The sequence below is a fragment of the Rattus norvegicus genome, chromosome 1 (assembly GCF_036323735.1).
Source record: "Rattus norvegicus strain BN/NHsdMcwi chromosome 1, GRCr8, whole genome shotgun sequence".
NCBI classification, from domain to species: domain Eukaryota; kingdom Metazoa; phylum Chordata; class Mammalia; order Rodentia; family Muridae; genus Rattus; species Rattus norvegicus.
The window spans coordinates 89,582,539-89,601,842 of record NC_086019.1 but is presented as its reverse complement, the minus strand read 5'-3'; the positions used below and the strand labels follow the sequence as shown (position 1 = coordinate 89,601,842).

The 19,304-nt window shown below is 50.0% G+C and overlaps 2 protein-coding genes across 20 annotated transcripts; one reads left to right on the top strand and one right to left on the bottom strand.

The window, feature by feature from the left end:
• Positions 1–81: 81 nt before the first annotated feature.
• Positions 82–7,723, bottom strand: Dmrtc2 (DMRT-like family C2). Of its 7 annotated transcripts, XR_010056132.1 has the most exons (10): positions 7,546–7,723; positions 5,348–5,575; positions 5,113–5,267; positions 4,072–4,148; positions 3,680–3,860; positions 3,045–3,171; positions 2,249–2,309; positions 1,908–2,082; positions 749–926; positions 82–278 (listed from the first exon to the last, which is right to left on the bottom strand). XR_010056132.1 is itself a non-coding variant. In XM_039087146.2 (9 exons), the coding sequence occupies exons 2-9, from the start codon at positions 5,569–5,571 to the stop codon at positions 814–816; spliced, it is 1,113 nt and encodes a 370-aa protein (XP_038943074.1). In that variant the 5' UTR covers positions 5,572–5,575; positions 7,098–7,610; the 3' UTR covers positions 82–813.
• Positions 7,556–13,475, top strand: Lypd4 (Ly6/Plaur domain containing 4). Of its 13 annotated transcripts, none has more exons than XM_063273726.1 (5): positions 7,556–7,692; positions 10,315–10,501; positions 10,905–11,048; positions 12,606–12,932; positions 13,200–13,473. In XM_063273726.1, exons 2-5 carry the CDS (start codon positions 10,435–10,437, stop codon positions 13,400–13,402), a joined length of 741 nt encoding a protein of 246 aa, XP_063129796.1. In that variant the 5' UTR covers positions 7,556–7,692; positions 10,315–10,434; the 3' UTR covers positions 13,403–13,473. The 13 variants fall into 13 exon arrangements, with proteins under 13 accessions (XP_063129796.1, XP_063129792.1, XP_063129805.1 ...); XM_063273722.1 differs by having other exon boundaries at positions 7,570–7,708; XM_008758982.4 differs by lacking the exon at positions 7,556–7,692 and adding an exon at positions 7,826–8,226.
• The last annotated feature ends 5,829 nt before the right edge of the window (positions 13,476–19,304 follow it).

Here is a 19,304-nt window from a genome sequence, read left to right as displayed (position 1 = left end):
AAGCTATGTTATTTGGCCAATAACACACTTAAAGAAGGCTGTATCAATGTTTGGAAATTATAAGATGTTAAACACAGAAACCCAGTTTCCAAATTTTTATTGAAAAATCAGAGGACATGGCAATGCCGAGTCTATGTTTCTTCCCGGAGTGATCAAATAGGCTAAAGCAGGCTGCCTTAGGTGAGACATACGATCTGTTTCCCAGCCCCCATCTGGCCATCTTCACTCCTTTGTAGGGTCTACTTGACCCCAGTGTAGGCATTTTAATTTGTGGCTCTCTGGATAGCAGAAAACAGGTTATATAAGTTACAGAGCAAGTGATAGGAATGAGATACCATGCCGGGCTTTGTGGACTTTCTTAAGTAGATGACAGTGCTTTCTGTCAGCCAGGATAGACTAGGTCACGCTGATGATAAACTCTTGATGGCTTAAATGGCAAAGGTTTATTTCTTGCTTACAGAAACCTACATACAAAGTGAACATATTCTTGTATTTTCACATTCAGAGACAGACATAAGAACACAGGCATAAAGAGAGCATAAACTCACGAAAAAATATATTTAGGTATGGATCATCTTAAACTGCCCAACTGCCTTTATGGGGAACTTAGCATTCAAACGGGCTATGAGAATATCCACCTTCAGCCAAGGAAATACCCACCCTACAAAAGGAACCTAAAAGCTTATTAAAAAAGAAGGCTGAAGCTTGCATTACATTGAATCCCATGCAAAACTCATAAATAAAATACCAAATATGTAGTGCCTGCAGTTTGTCGTCTCTTTGTCCCAGTGAGGTAGCCTCCACCTCTGCTTTCTAGCTGAGGAGAGAGATGGATCCCAGACGCCCAATATGCAGAGAGACAGAGGAACCTGGACTGGGCCGGAGAGGTGGGCCAACAGGCTGGAATCCTCTTCCCCCAGGAGGAGCTGAAGGCACATAGGAAGGGGCAGGTCCAGGTCAAATCCAGTCTACTGACCCCTCACTACTCCAGTATCCCACTGAACCTAACCCCACCCCGCCTGTGTTCTTACTCTGCTGGTGTTCCTGGTTCCATTCTTGCTTTCTCTAGTTCCTCCACCAAAGCTACCATGCTCTGACTAGCTCAGAATATTTCCCAGATCCCCTTTGTACAGTTGCTCTTCCAGACTTGCATTCACATCTATAATTAGAAGCCTTCCAGCCTCATCTCTCCTGGGTCCAGCAGATCTTCTAGGGCGGTGGTTCTCAACCTTCCTAATGCTGCAACCCTTTAATACAGTTCCTCATGTTGTGGTGACTCCCCTCCCCCACCATAAAAATGTTGCCATCTTACAACTTGTAATTTTAATACTGTTATGAATTGCAATGCAAATCTCTGTTTTTCCTATGGTCTTAGGGGACCCCTGTGAAAGGATCATTTGATCCCCAAAGAGGTTGTGATCCACAGGTTGAGAATCACTGCTCTAGACCAATACAGCATTGGACAGGGGCCTTCTCAGCCTTCATCTCTGCTCCACTGAGCTTTCTCCTTCCTCACATTTCTTCCAGTCTTGCCTTGTGAGGGTTTCCAGGTTCCCCAACCAGAATAGAAGCTCCTGGAAAACAGTTATCAGTCCCTCTAGTCCAGACCCTGGTTACTTTACTCCCTTCCAGACTTGAGCAGGAGGTTGATATCTGCCAACCCCTCAAAGTTCTTATTTCTCAGGGCCTCATTTACCTCAAGTCGAGGCACTGGACATTTGTCATTCAGAACAAAACTGGTAAGGAGTGACTCAGAACAAGGTTCAACTGCAGTCTCAGAGCCTGAGAACCGCAGGCCCAGACCCGAGGCATTCAACTACTGTCTGTCCCCTTTTTGGTTAGTCCCTGCTTGTTCTAATGGCTACCATTTCCCAAACAAACTTATCCTCTCATCTCAGGAAGGTTACCTGGTGGGCCACAGGGGTGGAGCAGAGAGATCCAGGCAGGGTTAGGGGGGACAGATGGGGTCAGGCGTGGGGCCTGGGAAGAATCTTTCAGACCTACAAGGGCCTCAGCTGCCTCCCGCTGCAGCTGCCGCTCCGAGGGGCCAGATGTCCAGGCCAGGCAGGAGGCTCCAGGGGCCTGCAAAGGACAGGGAGAGGAGCACACTGGGAACCTCACTTCTGTCCACCCTGCAAGTGCTCCTTTCCTTTAATCCCTGTGTTTCCCTTCTACAGATTCAACTTCCTCCCCGGCTCCTGGATGCCACTTCTTCCCCGGCTCCTGGATGCCACTTCTTCCCCAAGACCTGCGGTTGTAGCAGAAGAGAGTCTGGGGTGCCACAGGACTGGAGTATCAGAGTTGAGCACCTGGGAAAAGGGGAGAGACACGGGAAGTGGGTGAGGCATTCCCACCTGGGAACTGGGAACTCTGTGGGCTTGGGTAAGTCTTATTCACTATCTTGGCCACTTTACTTTCTAAGAAATGAAAATCTCTGTGAGCTTTCCCTCCAAGGCTACTGTGAAGGTTATAAGGAGTCGCTGGTGTTAGTTTTTCAAAAGCAGAAAAGATGACTAGTGGGACTGGGATTGCTGTCTGCTCCACTAGCCTGCTTTCTCTAGCCCAGCTTCCTGTTCCCCCAGGAATTCCCCCTTCAAGAAGCTTGGTTTATTGTCTCTGGTCTATACCTGTGCCTCACCACCGTGGCTCTCCATGTCACCAGACAACCCTATCCTATTGTACTGGTTTCAGAAGAGTGAACAGCTTGTTCGAGGTCAGGCCAGGCTTAGGTGTTGTTATTTTCATGCCTCGAGATGAGTGCATCTAGAAATTACTGATATTTACAACGGGTCTGAGAGGTGTGAAGCCTCATCAAAGCCTCAGTTAGGAAACAGAAGGGATCTGCCTGCCTGCTAGTCTGCTACCTTTCCTGTTTTCAAGAGGACTCTGAAGCCCTGACCTTGCTGCTTCTACCTGCAAGCTCTAGGATTACAGGTTGTCCCATCACACTTGGCCTGAAGCTTTTCCTTCTATATTAGCTCTTATGGTCTGCAGCACAAAGATAAACTCAGAACGAACAGATTTCCCTTTGTCTTCCTCCTTACGTGTGAGGCAGGTTAGGGGGTCCTTGGGGCTCTCCGGAAAGTGGAGCCGTCAGTACTGAGCGAGATCCTGGGCAGGTCGGGAGGGCCCCATGAGTGGGCAGCCGGAGAGAGGTGCCAGGGTCAAAGCCTAAGGAGACAGAAGAACCCAGAACATACAGGCACATGACTATGTTCCCTCCACCCAGCCAGCTCTCTTCTCTCTTTTCTTTCTGTCACATTGGCAACTTAGCATTCAAATATCTACTGAATAAAAGGTGAATTAACTTCTTTTCAAAGATCACCTTAGATCCCAATCACAGTCCCCTCCCTCATCTATTCCCAGTCCCATCCTTACAAATCCCCCCACCCACACTGTCCCCTCTTCTTCTCCGAGGTGCGCCTCCTTGGTTACTGCCCCCTTACCCTCAGGCATCTAGTCCCAGCAGATCTACTGCACATCCTCTCTCTGAGGCCCAACCAGGTAGTCTAAGTAGTGGGGAAGGGATCCAATGGCAGGGAGCAGAGTCAGAGACAGCCCTGACTCTACTGTTACGGGACCCACATGAAGACCAAACTGCACATTGACTACAAATGCGTAGGGGTCTAGGCACAGCTGCTGCATGCTCCCTGGTTGGTGGCCAGGTGAATCAACTTACCAGGGAAAGGATGTAGAGGGACAGCAGGTTCTTGGCACAGCAAGCGGCACACCACTGGAGGTGGCATTGAGAGGCCCGGGGGCAACCAGTGTCCAGGGCCCCAAGGCCCAGGAGGCACTGGAGTCCAGGGTAAAGGCAAGGCTTCTGGGGGGCGGCTGAGCAGCAGGGGCCCATAGTTCTCCTGCAAGGGTAGAGGGCAAGCCTGAAGTAAGCAGGCTCTGGGATGAGGGTGGGGCCTGCGGCCATGGGCGGCTCTTAAGTTCCTCTTAGTTCACCCACTAAGGGCACATCACAAGTCAGGGCTGCAGCGGGAACCCAGAGAGCACAGAGGAAACAAACAGTCGGGGTAGAGCCAGGCTGGGAGCCATCCCCTCAGGACTCAGGTCTCTTACCTTCCCTGGGGGTGTCAGTACCAGCGGGACTGCTCCATGGGGATTCTGAGGCTGGGGTGCTATGTTCTCCTTTCCAGCTGTGAGGAGTCAGGGAGAGGTCCAGTGAGCGCATTTCCTGACTCTTCTCCTATTCCTATCTCAGCTAAGCTCTCATCTCCCTTTGTCTTCCTTATTCCTCTGTTCATGAGGCCCAGGCTGGTTTTGAACCCCTGAGCCTCCTGCTTCCACCTCCACATGCTACCATGGCCAGGCCTGTTGTGATGCTTGCTTCTCCTGTGCAGCCCTCCAGACAGGGTCTAGCTTGGTTGGCTTCCAGTTCATCTTCCGTCTCCAGTGTGGGATTATGGACATGCCCACCACATCCCACTCTTCTCTTTCTTAAAAAAAAAGTATTATTGTGTTTGGGCGCCATGGTGTACACATGGATGTCAAGGGCAACTATGGGGAGTCAGTCTGCCCTTCTGTCTTATGTAGGTTCCAAGGATCGAGCTCAGGTCACTAGGATTTTCACAGCAAGTACCTTTACCCCGCCCCATCTCACTGCTGCCCCCGCCCCATCCCATCTTCTCTCTTCAGCTGTTACTGTACCCGTGCTCACATTTTAAAATAAAATTTTACTTATTCACGTGAATGAGTGTTTTGCTTCCATGTATGTATGTCTGTGTACCACATGTGTGCAGTGCTTGGAGTGATGTGGTTGTGAACTGCCTTGTGAGACAGCACTCTTGACTGCTAGCCCATCTCTCCAGCCCCTCGGACACATTTTGTTTATTTTGTTTTTCAAGACAGCGTTTCTCTGTGTAGCCCTAGCTATACTGAAGCTTGATTTGTAGACCAGGCTGGCCTTAAACTCAGAGATCCGCCTGCCTCTGCCTCCTGAACCGTAAGAGTAAAGGTGTGAGCCACCCCTGCCCAGCTCTTGAACACATTTATAGTTGGAGGGGAAACACGGCCAAGCCTGCACTAGTTCCAGGGCAGGGATGCTTGTCCTTGTCTTCCTACATCCACATCCCAGTCCCATTCCTACTCAGAGACACTCACAAGGGACCCCTGGCCGAATGCCTCCCTTCTTGACACGGAGTGGGGCTTTCAGAGGGGCTGCCCCTTTCATCAGTCCCTGAGCCAGGTGCCTTTTCAGCTGTGCCTCCTGCTGCCTGCGCAAGGCCACTTGGGCAGCCATGACCCTCCGACGTTCCCTGAGACAGGGGGATGTTACAAGTCAAAGTCAGCGTTTTGGAGCAGAGTGCCCCTCCCCTCTCCCTGAACATATACTCACAGGATGAGGACACATTTGTGACACTCGCAAGCCTGGAAGAGGCAGAGGCGCTTGTGGCCCTTGAGGTGGGCTGTGACCCCATGGTTCCGACAGCGGGCGCAGGTGGGAGAGCGACTGACTGGTCTCCTGGGAATAAGTTCTGTACTCTGGGGCACTCTGGCCTCATCGGCTGGGGAAGAGTCAGCAGAACAGTGGTGGAGAGCTGGCGTTTCACTGGGGTCCATGGATCTAGGGGCAGGAGTGGTGGGTCCGGACAGTTCCATGGGCTCTGTCCTACCCAGCCCTTCTGCTTTGGGAAGCCACATCTGTGGCCATCCATCATTCTCCTCTCAGGACCCAGCTTTCACCTTGGCCTCTCCTCTCCTCCCCCCACCATCTTTCTCATAGACCCTCATTTCTCGGTAACTACTCTTCTTTCTTAAGTATTCATTCGACACAAAGGTCCTTCATTTTTGCTCCCCGCATGCTTTGTCATACTGGGGTATATGTATGCTCACCCTCCCTGACCTTCAGGCATGCTCACACTCTGTTCTACAAACAGCGCTTTCAGACACCTGTCATAATATCCTTGCACTTATCCAGTCCTTACAGACAGTTTTAAGTGGCCCCTCAGCTTTAAGGCCCACAGGAGCTAGCCTCTGCTTTTTATGCGCCATCACTATGACTTTGGGGGTGTGTGCTTTAACAGCAGGTAAGTATGTCTGGAGCCTAGTGGCTGATATTGGATGTCTTTCCTTCATTGTTCTCTATTTTGATTTGTTTTTCAGACAGGGTCACCTTGCTGAAACTGAAGCTCATGGCTTTAGCTAGACTGACTGGCCAATCAGCTTCAAGCTTCAGAGATCCACCTGTTGCAGCTCCCTACCCCTAGTGGTGGGATCACAGTTATATGTCACTGCACCCACCTTTTAATGTGGGGATTTCAACTCAGGTACTCACAACTGTGCTGAAGGTGCTTTATCTACAAGCCCCCTTGATTTTTTTGTTTTCAAAGTTAATTTTGGAGACAAGATCTCACTATTATGTGTGTATCCCTGGCTGGCCTCAAATGCTCTGTGAAGACGTGGTTGGACTCAGAGATTCATCTGCCTCTGCTTTCAGAGTGCTGGGGTTAAAGGCATCTGTCACAAAAGCCTGGCTTTTGCTTTTGTACTCTGTAGTAATAATATCATCCCCGAGAAATTTTCTATCCCATTTTCACTAGAGGGGATTTGCTTTTTTAAAAAACGGGTATTGAATCTTATAAACACATGCTAGCCAAATGCTCCTCACTGAGCTACCTCTGAATCCCACCCCCACCCCCCCTTTGAGACAAGGTCTTGATAAGTGGTCCCCAATGGCCTTGAACTTGCTATCCTCCTCCCTCAGCCTCCTGGGTAACTGAGATTACATTAGTGGCCTATACCACATGCTTGTTAGATATTTCACTCAGACTCCATTAGTTAACAAATGTTAACAGAACCATGCATGCTGGCTCAGATCTGTAATCCCGGCAGTTGGGAGTGCAAGCCAGGAGTACTGTGAGTTCTAGGCCAATTGACTAACTTTAAAATAAAACAAAACAAAAAAACAACAATAAAACCTGACTGAGTATAGTGGCACATGCTTAAAATGACAGGTTTTATGGGGTAGAGGCAGGAGGATCAGCAGTTTAAGGTTGATGCTAGGAGTTGAAGATTGCCCTGGGCTACATGTGACCGTCATTTAAAAAAAACAAAACAAAACAAACAAACAAAAAAAAAAAACCAACCTCCCTTCCCAAATGGCTACTGAGTCCCTGAGTCCCTGCTAAGTGCAGAGTCCTGATGTAGGCCAAAGGTGTTCTCAGGACACCACTTTTTTGTAACCAACTGCAACTACATGGGCGTCTTGGAAATCCACGTAGCCACTGTAGCTTGAAGCGCTTATGCCCCTAGACCACATGTTAATGGCATGCACTGTCCCTTCTCAAGCAACCATTACTTGGGTGCCCCCCTTCCAGCAGCCTTCCATCACCCCCAAACGCTGGGCCTTGGCCCCTCCCGCTCCAGGGTCCCAAGGAGGGGGCTGGGCACGAGGACCGCGCTCAGGAGGTGGGGGTGGGGGGTAGAGCTGAGCAGCGCGAGGGGACAGCAAGGGGAGGCCATGGTGGGGACCCAGCTCAGGAGAGGGGGGGAAGGAGGGGCGGTATGATGTTCATGCCGCCAGCGGGTGGTTACCACAGCCTCGAGCCGAATCACAGTCAGCCAGGAGACGGCCCGAAGACAAGGGCGACAAAGTGGCGAAGAGGAACGGCCAGCTCGAGCGGCTTTTCCCGCTCCTTCACACAAGGACCAATGAGCTCCAAGCACAGCGCTCCTGCTGTGGTGCGCAACCAATAGGGTTGGTGATCGGCTCCTGATGGCCCGCCCCTTTCCTTCCTACCCGCTTCTCCTGGCAACAATCACGCCAGCCAATAGCGCGTCGAGTTGAGTCTCATACACGTTGCCTCCCTCCTTTACCTCACCAGACTGTTCTTCACTCTGGAAGCAGGCAGCCAATGGGGCGTCGAATTACCTCAGCCAGAGCGAGGCTGACCCTGCCCCACCCTGCCCCCACCGCAAGAACCACAGGCTTCTGCCGCCCTGAGGCGTTGATGCAGACCCTCTGCGCTTGCGCACAACCTGGCCCAGGAGCTTAGGCCTCCCTCGGTTCCCCTTCTATGTCTGGTGTTTAGTGCAGGCTTTTTAGACTGCCTTTTGCCACACACATCTGGGTTACAGCGCCCGGGTGTCTGTGGCATTCCTGGCTAAAGAAGGTGGCAGAAGTGACTTCCAGCTGGACTGCTGCTATGCAGAGGATGTGTCCTGGAGCTGGAAAGGTGCTCTGTGCCCGGCCTGGGGTGTTGGGATTGCTTAATGGTGGGTTGAAGAGAGGCTGAGCTTTTACATCGGGAGGAGGGAGTGCAAAAGAAGCGAGCGCTGCTTAAGCGGTTGGCCTTCTGGTACTTGTCTTATTATTCACAACGACCCAGAGGGACAAATAGTCGCTACAGTTTTTTGTGAATGAAGAAGAGTTTGGCAAAGTGCTAATAGAATGCGGACTTGGAGGTTACAACTTTGGTTTACTTTGGAGAGCGCTACCTGGCAACATTGTAGCCCGTTCTATGCAGCTTTAACTAGTTCACAGTCCTGCGCATCCCCATTCCTCAAGCTTCCCATAGGCAGTCGTCCTAAGGTGGTTAGTGTGTTTTTTTCTGATCTTGTGTATGATCTCTAGAGATTTATACTGTCTTGTGTACAAGAGTATTTTGTGGACGTGGTAATGTATTTAATGACAGCGCTGTGCTTTTTATGGTTAATCCATGTGCACGTGTATATCTATACTTTAAAAAAAAATATTTCATGTGCTTTGGTGTGAGCTCTTGGATCCCCTGGAACTGGAGTTACAGAGCGTTGTGAGCTCTGTGTAGGGGGTGGAAATTGAACCTAGGTCCTCTTGGAAGAGCAGCCAGTGCTTTTAATCTCTGAGCTACCTCTCATTCTTTTTTCTCCCCCCCCCTTTTATTCTTTTGTTTTTGAGACAGTGTCTCAGAACTCACTCTGTAGACCAGGCTGGCCTCAAACTCAGAGATGCACCTGCCTCTGACTCCCGAGTGCTGGAATTAAAGGCATGTGCTATCACTGCGTGTGTGTGTGTGTGTGTGTGTGTGTGTGTGTGTGTGTGTGTGTGTCTGCTTCTGTGGTGTGCCTCCCTGCAGGTTGTGCACTCCTTTGGTTTTAGGAGGGGTGAACCTCTTACCTATCAGGTCACAAAACGACATCTCCTCATGTATTGGAGGGTGGGTATTTATAAAGCTAATTTGACTATTGTCAGACTTCTCCCTGCACTAGGCTTCAGACACTGATGGGAACTCCCGATTCCTCTTTTCCCAGGGGTCCCATCTATTCTTCCCTCAATCACTCCACAAACAACAGTGTGCAGAAGTGTCTTTATTACCTCAAGCCTGCCAACACTTGCCCTTTTCCAGCTCACTGATTGCTGTCAGCCTGTGAGTTGTGTAATGATACAGTTTGCAAGATAATTGCCTTTCTCAGGCTATGGTTTGATTTGAGCACCTCCTCAAATGCCTAGGACTCTTGAGGGGTTAGTTTCTTCACGGGCTTAGCCAAACTTCGCTCTCTTTTTCTTGGTGATTAAAGATGATCTTTAGTTTTGTTGGTTTAAAGTGTTACATATTTTCTTGTGCCATCTTGCTTTGAATACGTTTATATGTTTTGTGTAGCTTTTGTTGTTTTGTTTATGTTTGACACTGGGTTTCCTGTAGGCTGGATTAGCCTTGAACTTGTTATGGAGTTCAAGGTGATCTTTAACTTCTGGTCCTCTGGTCTTCCCCTTACAAGTGTTAGGGTTATAGGCACACACCACCATGGTTTATTATCATTAAGTTGATGGTGTAATACTGTAACTAGACCATACTTAGTTTCTTGCAGATTTTATATGCATCCCTGTGTGCAAGTGATCTGGATTATGGCTGCTATTTTAGTTCTAAATATTTTTTAATTTCCTTAATAAACAAAGGGGATCTAGGACTATGTCAGCATCTACTCTCTCCCAGGCTTTTGTATTTGAGGCAGTGAATTGGTTCATTTGGCCTGGCTGGCCTTAAACGCAGGTCAGCCTCCCGTGTGCTGGGCCTGCAGGTGTGCACGTGCAGGTGTGATCTACCATGTTTGGTTCACACCGAAGTGCCAATTCTCAGTGTGCTGTTCTGATTTCATTGCATTTGGCTGGAGAACAAACAGCCTGTGTAAAGGTTGGTCTTTGGATCAGCACCATGGCCAGCGGGAGGACCGAGGACAGAGAGTGAGAGGTGTCCTTTGAAAAGCAGATAGTGCTGGGTATGAATTATTTTGGAGAGGAGACTACAGAGATGGGAAACCTGTGTCACCGAAGGTCTCAAGGGAGCCCATACTACAGCAGCCAACACAGTCAATTTTCTTCCTTAGAAACAGTGACCCACAGGGAAGTGGACAGAGGATTCAGGGACTGACAAGAACCAAACTTGAGATTCCATCTGAAATTGGCTCCAGAGTGACCTGTCACATCCAGGACCCCGATACGGAACCATGGTACTGAAGGACTGGAGATCTCTGCAGCTGCTGTGCCTCTTAGAAGCCATCTCTTTACTGCCTTGTATGTCCTACAGGGCTGTATGATGTAAAGTCACATGTGGGAGGCTGTGCCTATGCTTTGGTGGAAAGTGGGCTGATATCTGCTCCGCTCAGGGCTCAGGCTTTCTGTGTGTTGATGTTAATTAAGATGGTGATGTGGAAAGCCGTGATGGGTCACTGGTCCCAGCATTTGGGAGGCAGAGGCAGGTGGTTCTCTGAGTTTGAGACCAACCTGGTCTATAGATTAAGTTCCAGGACAGCCAGGACTGCACAGAGAAACCCTGGCTTGAAAACAACAACAACAACCACCACAACAACAAAAATCAAAAGACAACCTCCCATCCCCACAAAAACCCCAAAGAACCAACAGCCAAAAAGAGAGGTGGTGTGGGAGACAGATGACTGGAAGAATATTGTGTCTTTAGGTGCTGAAGCTCTTCTGTGCTACGAGGCAACAGCTTCAGCCTTCAGAGCTGTGTCCTTGCATAACTGGAAGTGGCTTCTGTTGAGGAGCATGGTGTGCAATCAGAGAGAGGGCTGCGAGGAGACCATAGTGTTCATCGAGACAGGTGACATACCTCCCTCTGCTCATCCTCGCGCTGGCCCGCCTTCTTAGCTATAGCCCCAACACCTGGGCCTAGGATTATACACACACACACACACTCACACACACTCACTCACACACACACTCACGCACACACACACTCACACACACACTCACACATACACTCTCACACACACACTCACACACACTCACACACACTCACATATACACTCACACACACTCACACACACTCACACACACTCACACACACTCACACATACACTCACACACACTCACACACACTCACACATACACTCTCACACGCACACTCACACACACACTCACACATACACTCTCACACACACACTCACACACACTCACATACACATACACACTCACACACACTTGCACACACAACACTCTCTCACACACATACACACTCTCACACACTCACACACTCACACACACACTCACGCACACACACACTCACACACTCACACACACACTCTCACACATACACTCACACACACTCACACACTCACATACACTCACACTCACACACACATACACACTCACACACACTCGCACACACTCACAACACTCTCTCACACACATACACACTCTCACACACTCACACACACACTCACACACATCCACACACATAAATACTCACACACACACAGACATACACACAGATACACACACTCACACACACATACACACATACACACTCACACACACTCACACACACTCACACACACACTCTTACACACAGACATACACACAGATACACACACTCACACACACATACACACATACACACATACACACTCACACACACTCACACACACTCACACACACTCACACACACACTCTTACACACAGACATACACACAGATACACACATACACACACTCATACACATACACACTCACACACATACACACTCACACACACTCACATACACTCACACACATACTCACACACACATACACTCACTCACACTCACACACATATACACACACACATAACACACACAGACATACACACATATACACACACTCACACACACTCACACACACATAAACATACACAGACATGTGTACATGTGTTCAAATAGATCATAAAAGCATAGTGCTGATCATTTTAGGTAGTAACAATAAAAATGTGTGACTTCACGTGCCTCGATGGCACTCCAAGTCAAAGGAGATACATCAGTTACTTCAAAGTGACTGCTTTGGGGGAGGTTAAGGAGGGAGAGTGAGAACTAGGGATTACTGGCAAGAAGAGGGTAGGTCTCACAACTGTAATGTAGAGTGGAAGTGGACAGGTCCCTGGGGGAGGGACAACCTGGGGGAGAGGGAAGGAGGAAGCAGACACAGGATCGAGAGCAGCAAGAAGGACCAGAAGACACAGAGAAAGCCCTGGCTGCTCAGCCCCATGCAGCTGCAGTCTGTGGATATAGAAAGACACAAGCTGGTCTTGGGGCCTGGAGGGTTCAGGGAATAGAGGGGGTGAGGAAGGGGCAGCTTGAGTGGGGCTGGGCCAGCAATAGCAACCTCTCTGCTCCTCTGCTCCTCAGGGACCAGAAAGGGAATCTTGAGTTTCAAAGGCTGCAGCTCCGCCTTTTCCTACCCTCCACAAATCACCTACCTCGTGTCTCCGCCTGGAGTGTCCATCGCCTCCTACAGCCGAGTCTGCAGGTCCTATCTCTGCAACAACCTAACCAACCTGGAGCCGTTCGTGAGACTCAAGGCCAGCCAACCCATCTCCACACTGCCTTCTGGCAAAAGCTGTCCAACCTGCGTGGGCAAGCACGACGAGGAGTGTCTTCCAAGCTTTGTCACCACCGAGAACTGCCCCTTTTCTGCTTCCACCTGTCACAGTTCCACCTTGCAGTTTCAGGCAGGTGAGAGCAAAACTTCTGTCAAAAGACTGCCCGTGGGCAGTGTACGGTCTGCAGTGGCTTTGGCCCACCCGAGAGACTGGTGGGATCCGGAGGTAAGATTTGAGTACAGCAGGCTAGGCACATGAATTACAAGTCAGACCAGGTACGGCTCCTGGCATCCGAGTCTCTGACGGGAGAGCAGGTGTCCTGGTTGGTGAGGGGCCTCTGAAGAGAGCAGGACTCTTGATTCTTGAAGGTATCCCTGATTCCTCTCTTCCTTCCTTGTAGGGAATCTCAATACCACCTTCCTCATCATGGGCTGTGCTCGTGAATCACGCAAGCTTTTATCAGACTTTCAGCACATTGGGAGCATCAGAGTGACTGAGGTCATCAACATCCTAGATAAGTCCTCGGCTGTCGGTGCAGGGCACTGCAGTCGAGGTCCCTCTTGGAGCGCCCTCTTATGCCTTCTTAGACTCTTCAGACACTGACCACCCAGCAGGACTGGAAAAATATCAGACCACCTTCTTGCATAATCAAATAAAATCTCAGGAGTACCCTTCTGCTTTGTCCTGTGGTCTCTGAGAGTGTAGAGGGTCCCAGCATGTGCAGGGAGGGAGGCAGAGAGGCAAAAGAGTCCAAGAAAGCTAGGTACCTAGGTCCCTGTTTTCTCCTCAGCAGCCTGGGGGGGGGCCCTGAGAGTCAGGGAGGAGGAGAGCAGGTTAGGAGCTGGCATCGTGGAAGGAGGAAGACGCATCATCCTCAAAGCCCCATCTTGTGGAACTCAGGTCTAGACAGATGCTTTGGTAGGAAGAGAAGGCAGGTGGCCAGGAAGGCTGCTTGCTGAGTGGAGTTTTTCTAGGCTTCTCTGGAAAGTCGCCACCTTGACCAACTAGCTGCCATCTTTCCTCTTTCTCTTTGTTTCCTTCTTCACCTCTCTGTTTTCTTCCTTCCCTCTCCTTCCTTCCTCTGGCCCTAGGTCCACCCCGCCCCACCTTCCTCCTCCCCGCTTTCTTTCTTTCCCCTTAAATGACTCCCGCAGATGCTCTGGGTGCAAAGATGAAGTATGACCTACAAAGGACGACTAAGAGCTTGCTGTCCTTGAGGGAGGCTAAAGGAGCTCTCCAAACGGTACTGGAAGAAAACTGGGACTCCAGTAGGAAGAATAGAGGTCGGCATCACGCACTGTCCTCTCCTCCAGGAGCTCCGTCACGTCCCTGATGGCAAAATATAAAAACGAGTGTCATGGAGGAAGACTTCCAAGACAGCCCTGTTTGTGAACATTTTCTTTCTATCTCTCCCTCCCTCCCTCCCTCCCTCCCTCCCTCCCTCCCTCCCTCCCTCCCATCCTTTCCCTCTTCTGTATGTTTTTCAATCCTTAGGCCAAACCATTTATTGGTAGCAAAAGTCTTGGCAGCTATGAATCACACGAGGGATAAGGCAGTGTGGGAGGCAGCAGAGGGCTCTTGGCAGGGGCGCCACCACCCTGGGACTGTTGTGAGCTTAAAGTCATCACCTGCAAACAGCTTAAATAATACTGGCAGGCACAGGCAACAAGAATGGAGTAGAACAGCCACTTGGGAGAGCCATCTGGGACATGAAGGCATGGGATACAGAGAACATTGGTCACAGGGACACAGGACACTTGGGACCATGGAGACACACAGAGACAAATGGGGGGGGATAGGTAACATAAGACATTCTAGGTGTCTCACTGAGCAACAAGGCTGGAATTCTGGACTGCTCTAGAAATCGCCCAGAGGCTTCCTTCACCATTCAGGCCCTGTGCTTGTAGGCAAGACACACTGAGGCAGGACTGGGTAGCAGTCCTTACAGCCAAGTAGGTGACCTCGTGTCTTCAGGGTCCTTGTCATAGATTTGAGTCTATGAGTCCAAAGAGTATTCTATATCTAGGCTGTGGCAGTAGGGTTGGCCATTATGCTCAGAGTGCCCACTGGGGGTCAGTGTCTTGGAGCAGCACTCACAGCCCAGGCGGTGCTGGGGATAGTCCTTGCCCAGGTCACCTTCTCAGAAAAATGGTAAAGCACACCATTTTGGTGCATCGAGGACATATGTTGGGCTCTCCACTGAACACAGAGAGACTAGAGGTTTTGTTGGGATCGTGTGTGTGTGTGTGTGTGTGTGTGTGTGTGTGTGTGTGTGAGAGAGAGAGAGAGAGAGAGAGAGAGAGAGAGAGAGATCCGCTGGCCGCCCCATCCTTCATTTGGACCACTGGAATGACTGGAAAGCCCTAGGACAGAGGCTTCTCATTGCTATGGGAACTGGCACCCGTGAGAGTCATGCCGTTGGGTCCAAACGGTATGGCATAGCAGGGCGTGTGGCAGAGGGGCTCCTCATTATACTCAGTGTGGCCTCCAGGGGGTCAGCGTTGTATTGCAGTGCTTGCCACAGAGGCAGAACTTGTGCCCGTCTTTGCTCAGGGAGCTTACCTTCTCAGCGATGTACAGTCTTGACACTTGGATTCTTTTGTGTGGGGTAAAGTGATGTTGTAGCGTGTGCCAGAACATTATTTCTTTTGTTGGTGTGTGTGTATGTGTGTTGTACCCTTGGATGTGTGGGGGGTCTGTATATCTATGTGCATGCAAATGCCAAAGGATGATGTGGGACATCCTTTAACTCCCCACCTTAGTCCCATGAGACACGGTCTTTCTAAACCTAGGTGTGATGGTTTGTATATGCTTGGACCAGGGAGTGGCACTATTAGGTGTGGCCTTGTTGGAGTAGGTGTGTCACTGTGGGCGTGGGCTTTAAGACCCTAGTCCTGACTGCTGTGAAGCCAGTCTTCTCCTGGCTGCCTTTGGAACAAGGGTTGGGACTCTCAGCTCCTCCAGCCCCATGTCTGCCTGGACACTGCCATGCTCCAACCTTGATGATAATGGACTGAAGCTCTGAAGGTTCAGCCCCAATTAAATGTTGTTCATTTTTAAGAGTTGCCCTGCCTTGGTCATGGTATCTCTTCACAGCAGTAAAACCCTAAGACACTAGGTTGGCTGATCCAAAGCTTCTGGATTCCTCCATCTCCACTCTCTATGCTAGCATCACAGATGCAGAGGACTCTGCCTGGGTTTAATGTGGGTGCTGGAGATTTCAGCTTAGGTCCTGATGCTTGCTGGGCAAGTGCAGCACCCACTGGGCCTGCTCATGTTTGTTTTTTTCTCTGTTTCTTTGTTTCTCTTTTTGTTTGTTTGTTTCATGTTTTAAAAAATGAGACAGGGGCTGGGGATTTAGCTCAGTGGTAGAGCACTTACCTAGGAAGCGCAAGGCCCTGGGTTCGGTCCCCAGCTCCGAAAAAAAGAACCAAAAAAAAAATAAATAAATAAATAAAAAATGAGACAAGGTCTTGCTATATAAACATGGCTGGTCTAATACTTGCTATGTATCTCAGGCTGGCCTCAAACTCACAGAAGTTCTCTTGTCACAGCCTCCCGAGGACCGAGATGGCAGGCATGTGGCACCACACTTTTTAATTTTTTTTAATAGCAATTAAAATTCACTGCCTTGGGCTGGAGAGATGGCTCAGTGGTTAAGAGCACCCGACTGCTCTTCCAGAGGTCCTGAGTTCGATTCCCAGCAACCACATGGTGGCTCACAACCATCTGTAAAGAGATCTGATGCCCTCTTCTGGTGTATCTGAAGACAGCTACAGTGTACTTATATATAATAAATGAATAAATAAAAAAATTAAAAAAAATTCACTGCCTTTATTTACCTAATTGGTTCAATTTCCTGGGGAGTTCACCTGGGGTTCAGGGAACAGGCTTCTGGTCTGAGGGGATGCTCCAAGCTGGATGAGAGGTGTGGTTTCCTGGTTAAGCAGCGGGAACCCCACTGATGAAAAGTCCCATGGTTGTGGGGCTGAGATAGCACTGAGTCTTCTCAGGCCCCATCTTTGTCCTGGTGCTAGTATCTGGGTGCTAAGTGTACTCTCCTTCCTCTCATAGGCAGCCATTTCTAGAGACACCAGGAAGCCACATCTGTGGTGGGTTGATCCAGCCATAAATGCCTATGTCAGGTCTAAGTAATCTCTGTAAAGAAGCAAAGAGGCCTTAGGGTCCTGTGTTGTCCTCAGAGCAGCATCCGGCACCTCCCAAGCTTAGGCTGCTCTGTGCTATGTCCTGGTTGTGTTCAGGGGCCCTGTTGCCAGCCCCTTCCTTCCCTGATTATACCACCACCAGTCAACTGATTGCTGGTTTTGTTTGTTTGTTTGTTTGTTTCGTTTTGTTGAGACAGGGTTTTTCTGTGTAGCCCTGGCTGTCTTGGAACTCACTCTGTAGAGCAGGCCGGCCTGCCTCTCCCTCACTCATCTCGTACATAGGAACAGCGGCTCTGGAGTCAGTGCCAGCCAGATTGAGACATCACCGAACGAACAGGGAGTAGCTTGAGCTTGGAAGATTCTGGTCTCTGACAGGCCAGACCTCCATTCCCTGTGTCCACTTTCCCCGTCTCCCTGTAGAGTGACAGCTCCAGGAGTACCAGCTTCCACATCAGGATGATGCCCTGGCTGTGCCCTGGCTGTGCCCAGCTCACACTCATTACTCATGGACTCCTGTGGGGATTGGTTCTAATGCTCTCAAAAACATCTTTCCTCCAGACCTGAGGATCCCTGCCCCCAGCTGGCTTCGATTGATAATAAAGAATTGCCCTACAGCCAATGATTGGGCAGGGAGACAGGGCGGGACTTTTAGATTTCTCAGGCAAGGGACTGAAGGAGAGGGGAGACAGAATCACCAGGGCAGGGGGAAGCAGAAAGATGAAACATAAAGGCCCACCAGCACGTAAGAATCCGGGAGAGTGGATTGGGTCTGGGGTAGCAGAGATGAAATATAGAGTTTAAAAGATGTTAACTCAGGAATACTGGAGGGGAGTGCTTGCTAGCCCTGGGAAGGTTTAGCAGTGCCCAATCATTGAGCTAGTCAAGGCATATCAAAATTAGCTGGTGTGTGTGTGTGTGTGTGTGTGTGTGTGTGTGTGTGTGTGTGTGTGTGTGTGTTTCATTCGAGAATCCAGAGAGCTCTTGGGAGGGTGCAGCATGTGTGTATGACCCATCAGAAGCCACAGCAGTTTAATTCATGGCTACAGGCCCCTGGCTGACGTCTACCAGTCTTACCTGTTAGATTCTGGCAGTCCTCCCAGACGAATGGGAACCTCAAGACAGGGAGAGGATGGTGTACTGTCCTTAAAGAGCAGCCTAATTCTCGAAGTTAAACATCTCTTGGCATTTTGGGGAGGAGGTCTGTTGTAATGGGAGTGATACTGCCCTGATCCGAGGCTTTGTGAAGGAGAGGAGAAAGGCTTACCAGGGAGGCAGGGCTGTCTGAGAGCCCATGTTCTTGAGAGAGACAGGAGTTACAGGAGGCTGTGAAAAGGGCTAACTTATCCTTCAGGAACAAGAGTGTCAGGAGAGCCAGTCCATCTTCTAGAGAGAGACCAACCAGCAATTGTCAGGCTCAAATGAGCAGGAGAGGTTGAAGAGGTGACCATGACTTGCATTCATTAGGTCTGGGCTGACCTGGCACTTGGGGTCACATGTGTTGTTTATGAGACACCCTCTTGAAGTTCTAGGGAGATACTGTATTCCCAGGGGCTAGGCTGCTATAGCGGCAGTGTAGGGCAGGCATGGGGTCAAGTGGAACTCACTAGGAGTGAACAGAGGGGCCCTTGGGCTCAGCTCATGATGGAGGCTGGCCCTGGGAAAAGGGGATGGTTATCCACACAGGAAGGAAATCTCAGCTTTCCAGGCAGACACAGGATGGTCATGCTAAGGAAGGACTCTATATCCAAGAGAGGCACGGAGACTTCTTTTCTCTATCAGTTTTGATGATGGGAAGAGATCCCAGGAGTGGAGGTAAGTAGATGTCTTCAGAATACTCTTCTTTGCTGGACCAGAGAGGAGACTTCTTAGCAAGTGCAGGACCAGAGGAACACTGACCTATGACTAAAGGCTGAGGTCCCATTTAGGAAAAGATCAACCACTTGGGTTTGACCACATGGAATGATCCAGACCCTGAAAGGAAAGGAAGGGCCAGACACATGCAGAAAGATCCTGGGTAGAACTTCCTGCATCTCAGTTCTCCTTGAGTTGTGTGGCCCTGCTTTGGTCAGGCCCCCTGCGCAGGCAGGATGTGTCAGTGTCCTGCAGCCTGGCCCTCTGTCTTGGAAAAAGGCATCAATAGCAATCCTGTTCTTGCTGCCCTGACAGGTACCCGGCACTCCCAGCTCACACAGCAGGATGCTGTTGCAGCTCTGGGAGGTGCTGGTCCCACCAGCTGGGCAGGTGGCTCCATTTTCTTTAGTGACGTCAGCCAGGCCCTGCAACTGCAACAGGCTGGTACCTAGCATTAGTTTCCAAGTTGCCCCTCAACAAAACTTGAG

Excerpts from the sequence above, each read along its gene's own strand:
- Dmrtc2 (XM_008766899.4), bottom strand. The coding sequence starts at position 5,652 with ATGTGGCTTCCCAAAGCAGAAGGGCTGGGTAGGACAGAGCCCATGGAA. Across the intron at positions 4,149-5,112 it reads CATTCGGCCAGGGGTCCCTT|CTGGAAAGGAGAACATAGCA; the intron begins GTGAGTGTCTCT and ends GACTCCTCACAG. Across the intron at positions 927-1,907 it reads CCACCCCTGTGGCCCACCAG|CTCCTCCTGGGGGAAGAGGA; the intron begins GTAACCTTCCTG and ends ATGTGCCTTCAG.
- Lypd4 (NM_001110295.3), top strand. The coding sequence starts at position 10,435 with ATGGTACTGAAGGACTGGAGATCTCTGCAGCTGCTGTGCCTCTTAGAA. Across the intron at positions 11,049-12,605 it reads CATAGTGTTCATCGAGACAG|GGACCAGAAAGGGAATCTTG; the intron begins GTGACATACCTC and ends TCTGCTCCTCAG. Across the intron at positions 12,933-13,199 it reads CACCTTGCAGTTTCAGGCAG|GGAATCTCAATACCACCTTC; the intron begins GTGAGAGCAAAA and ends CCTTCCTTGTAG.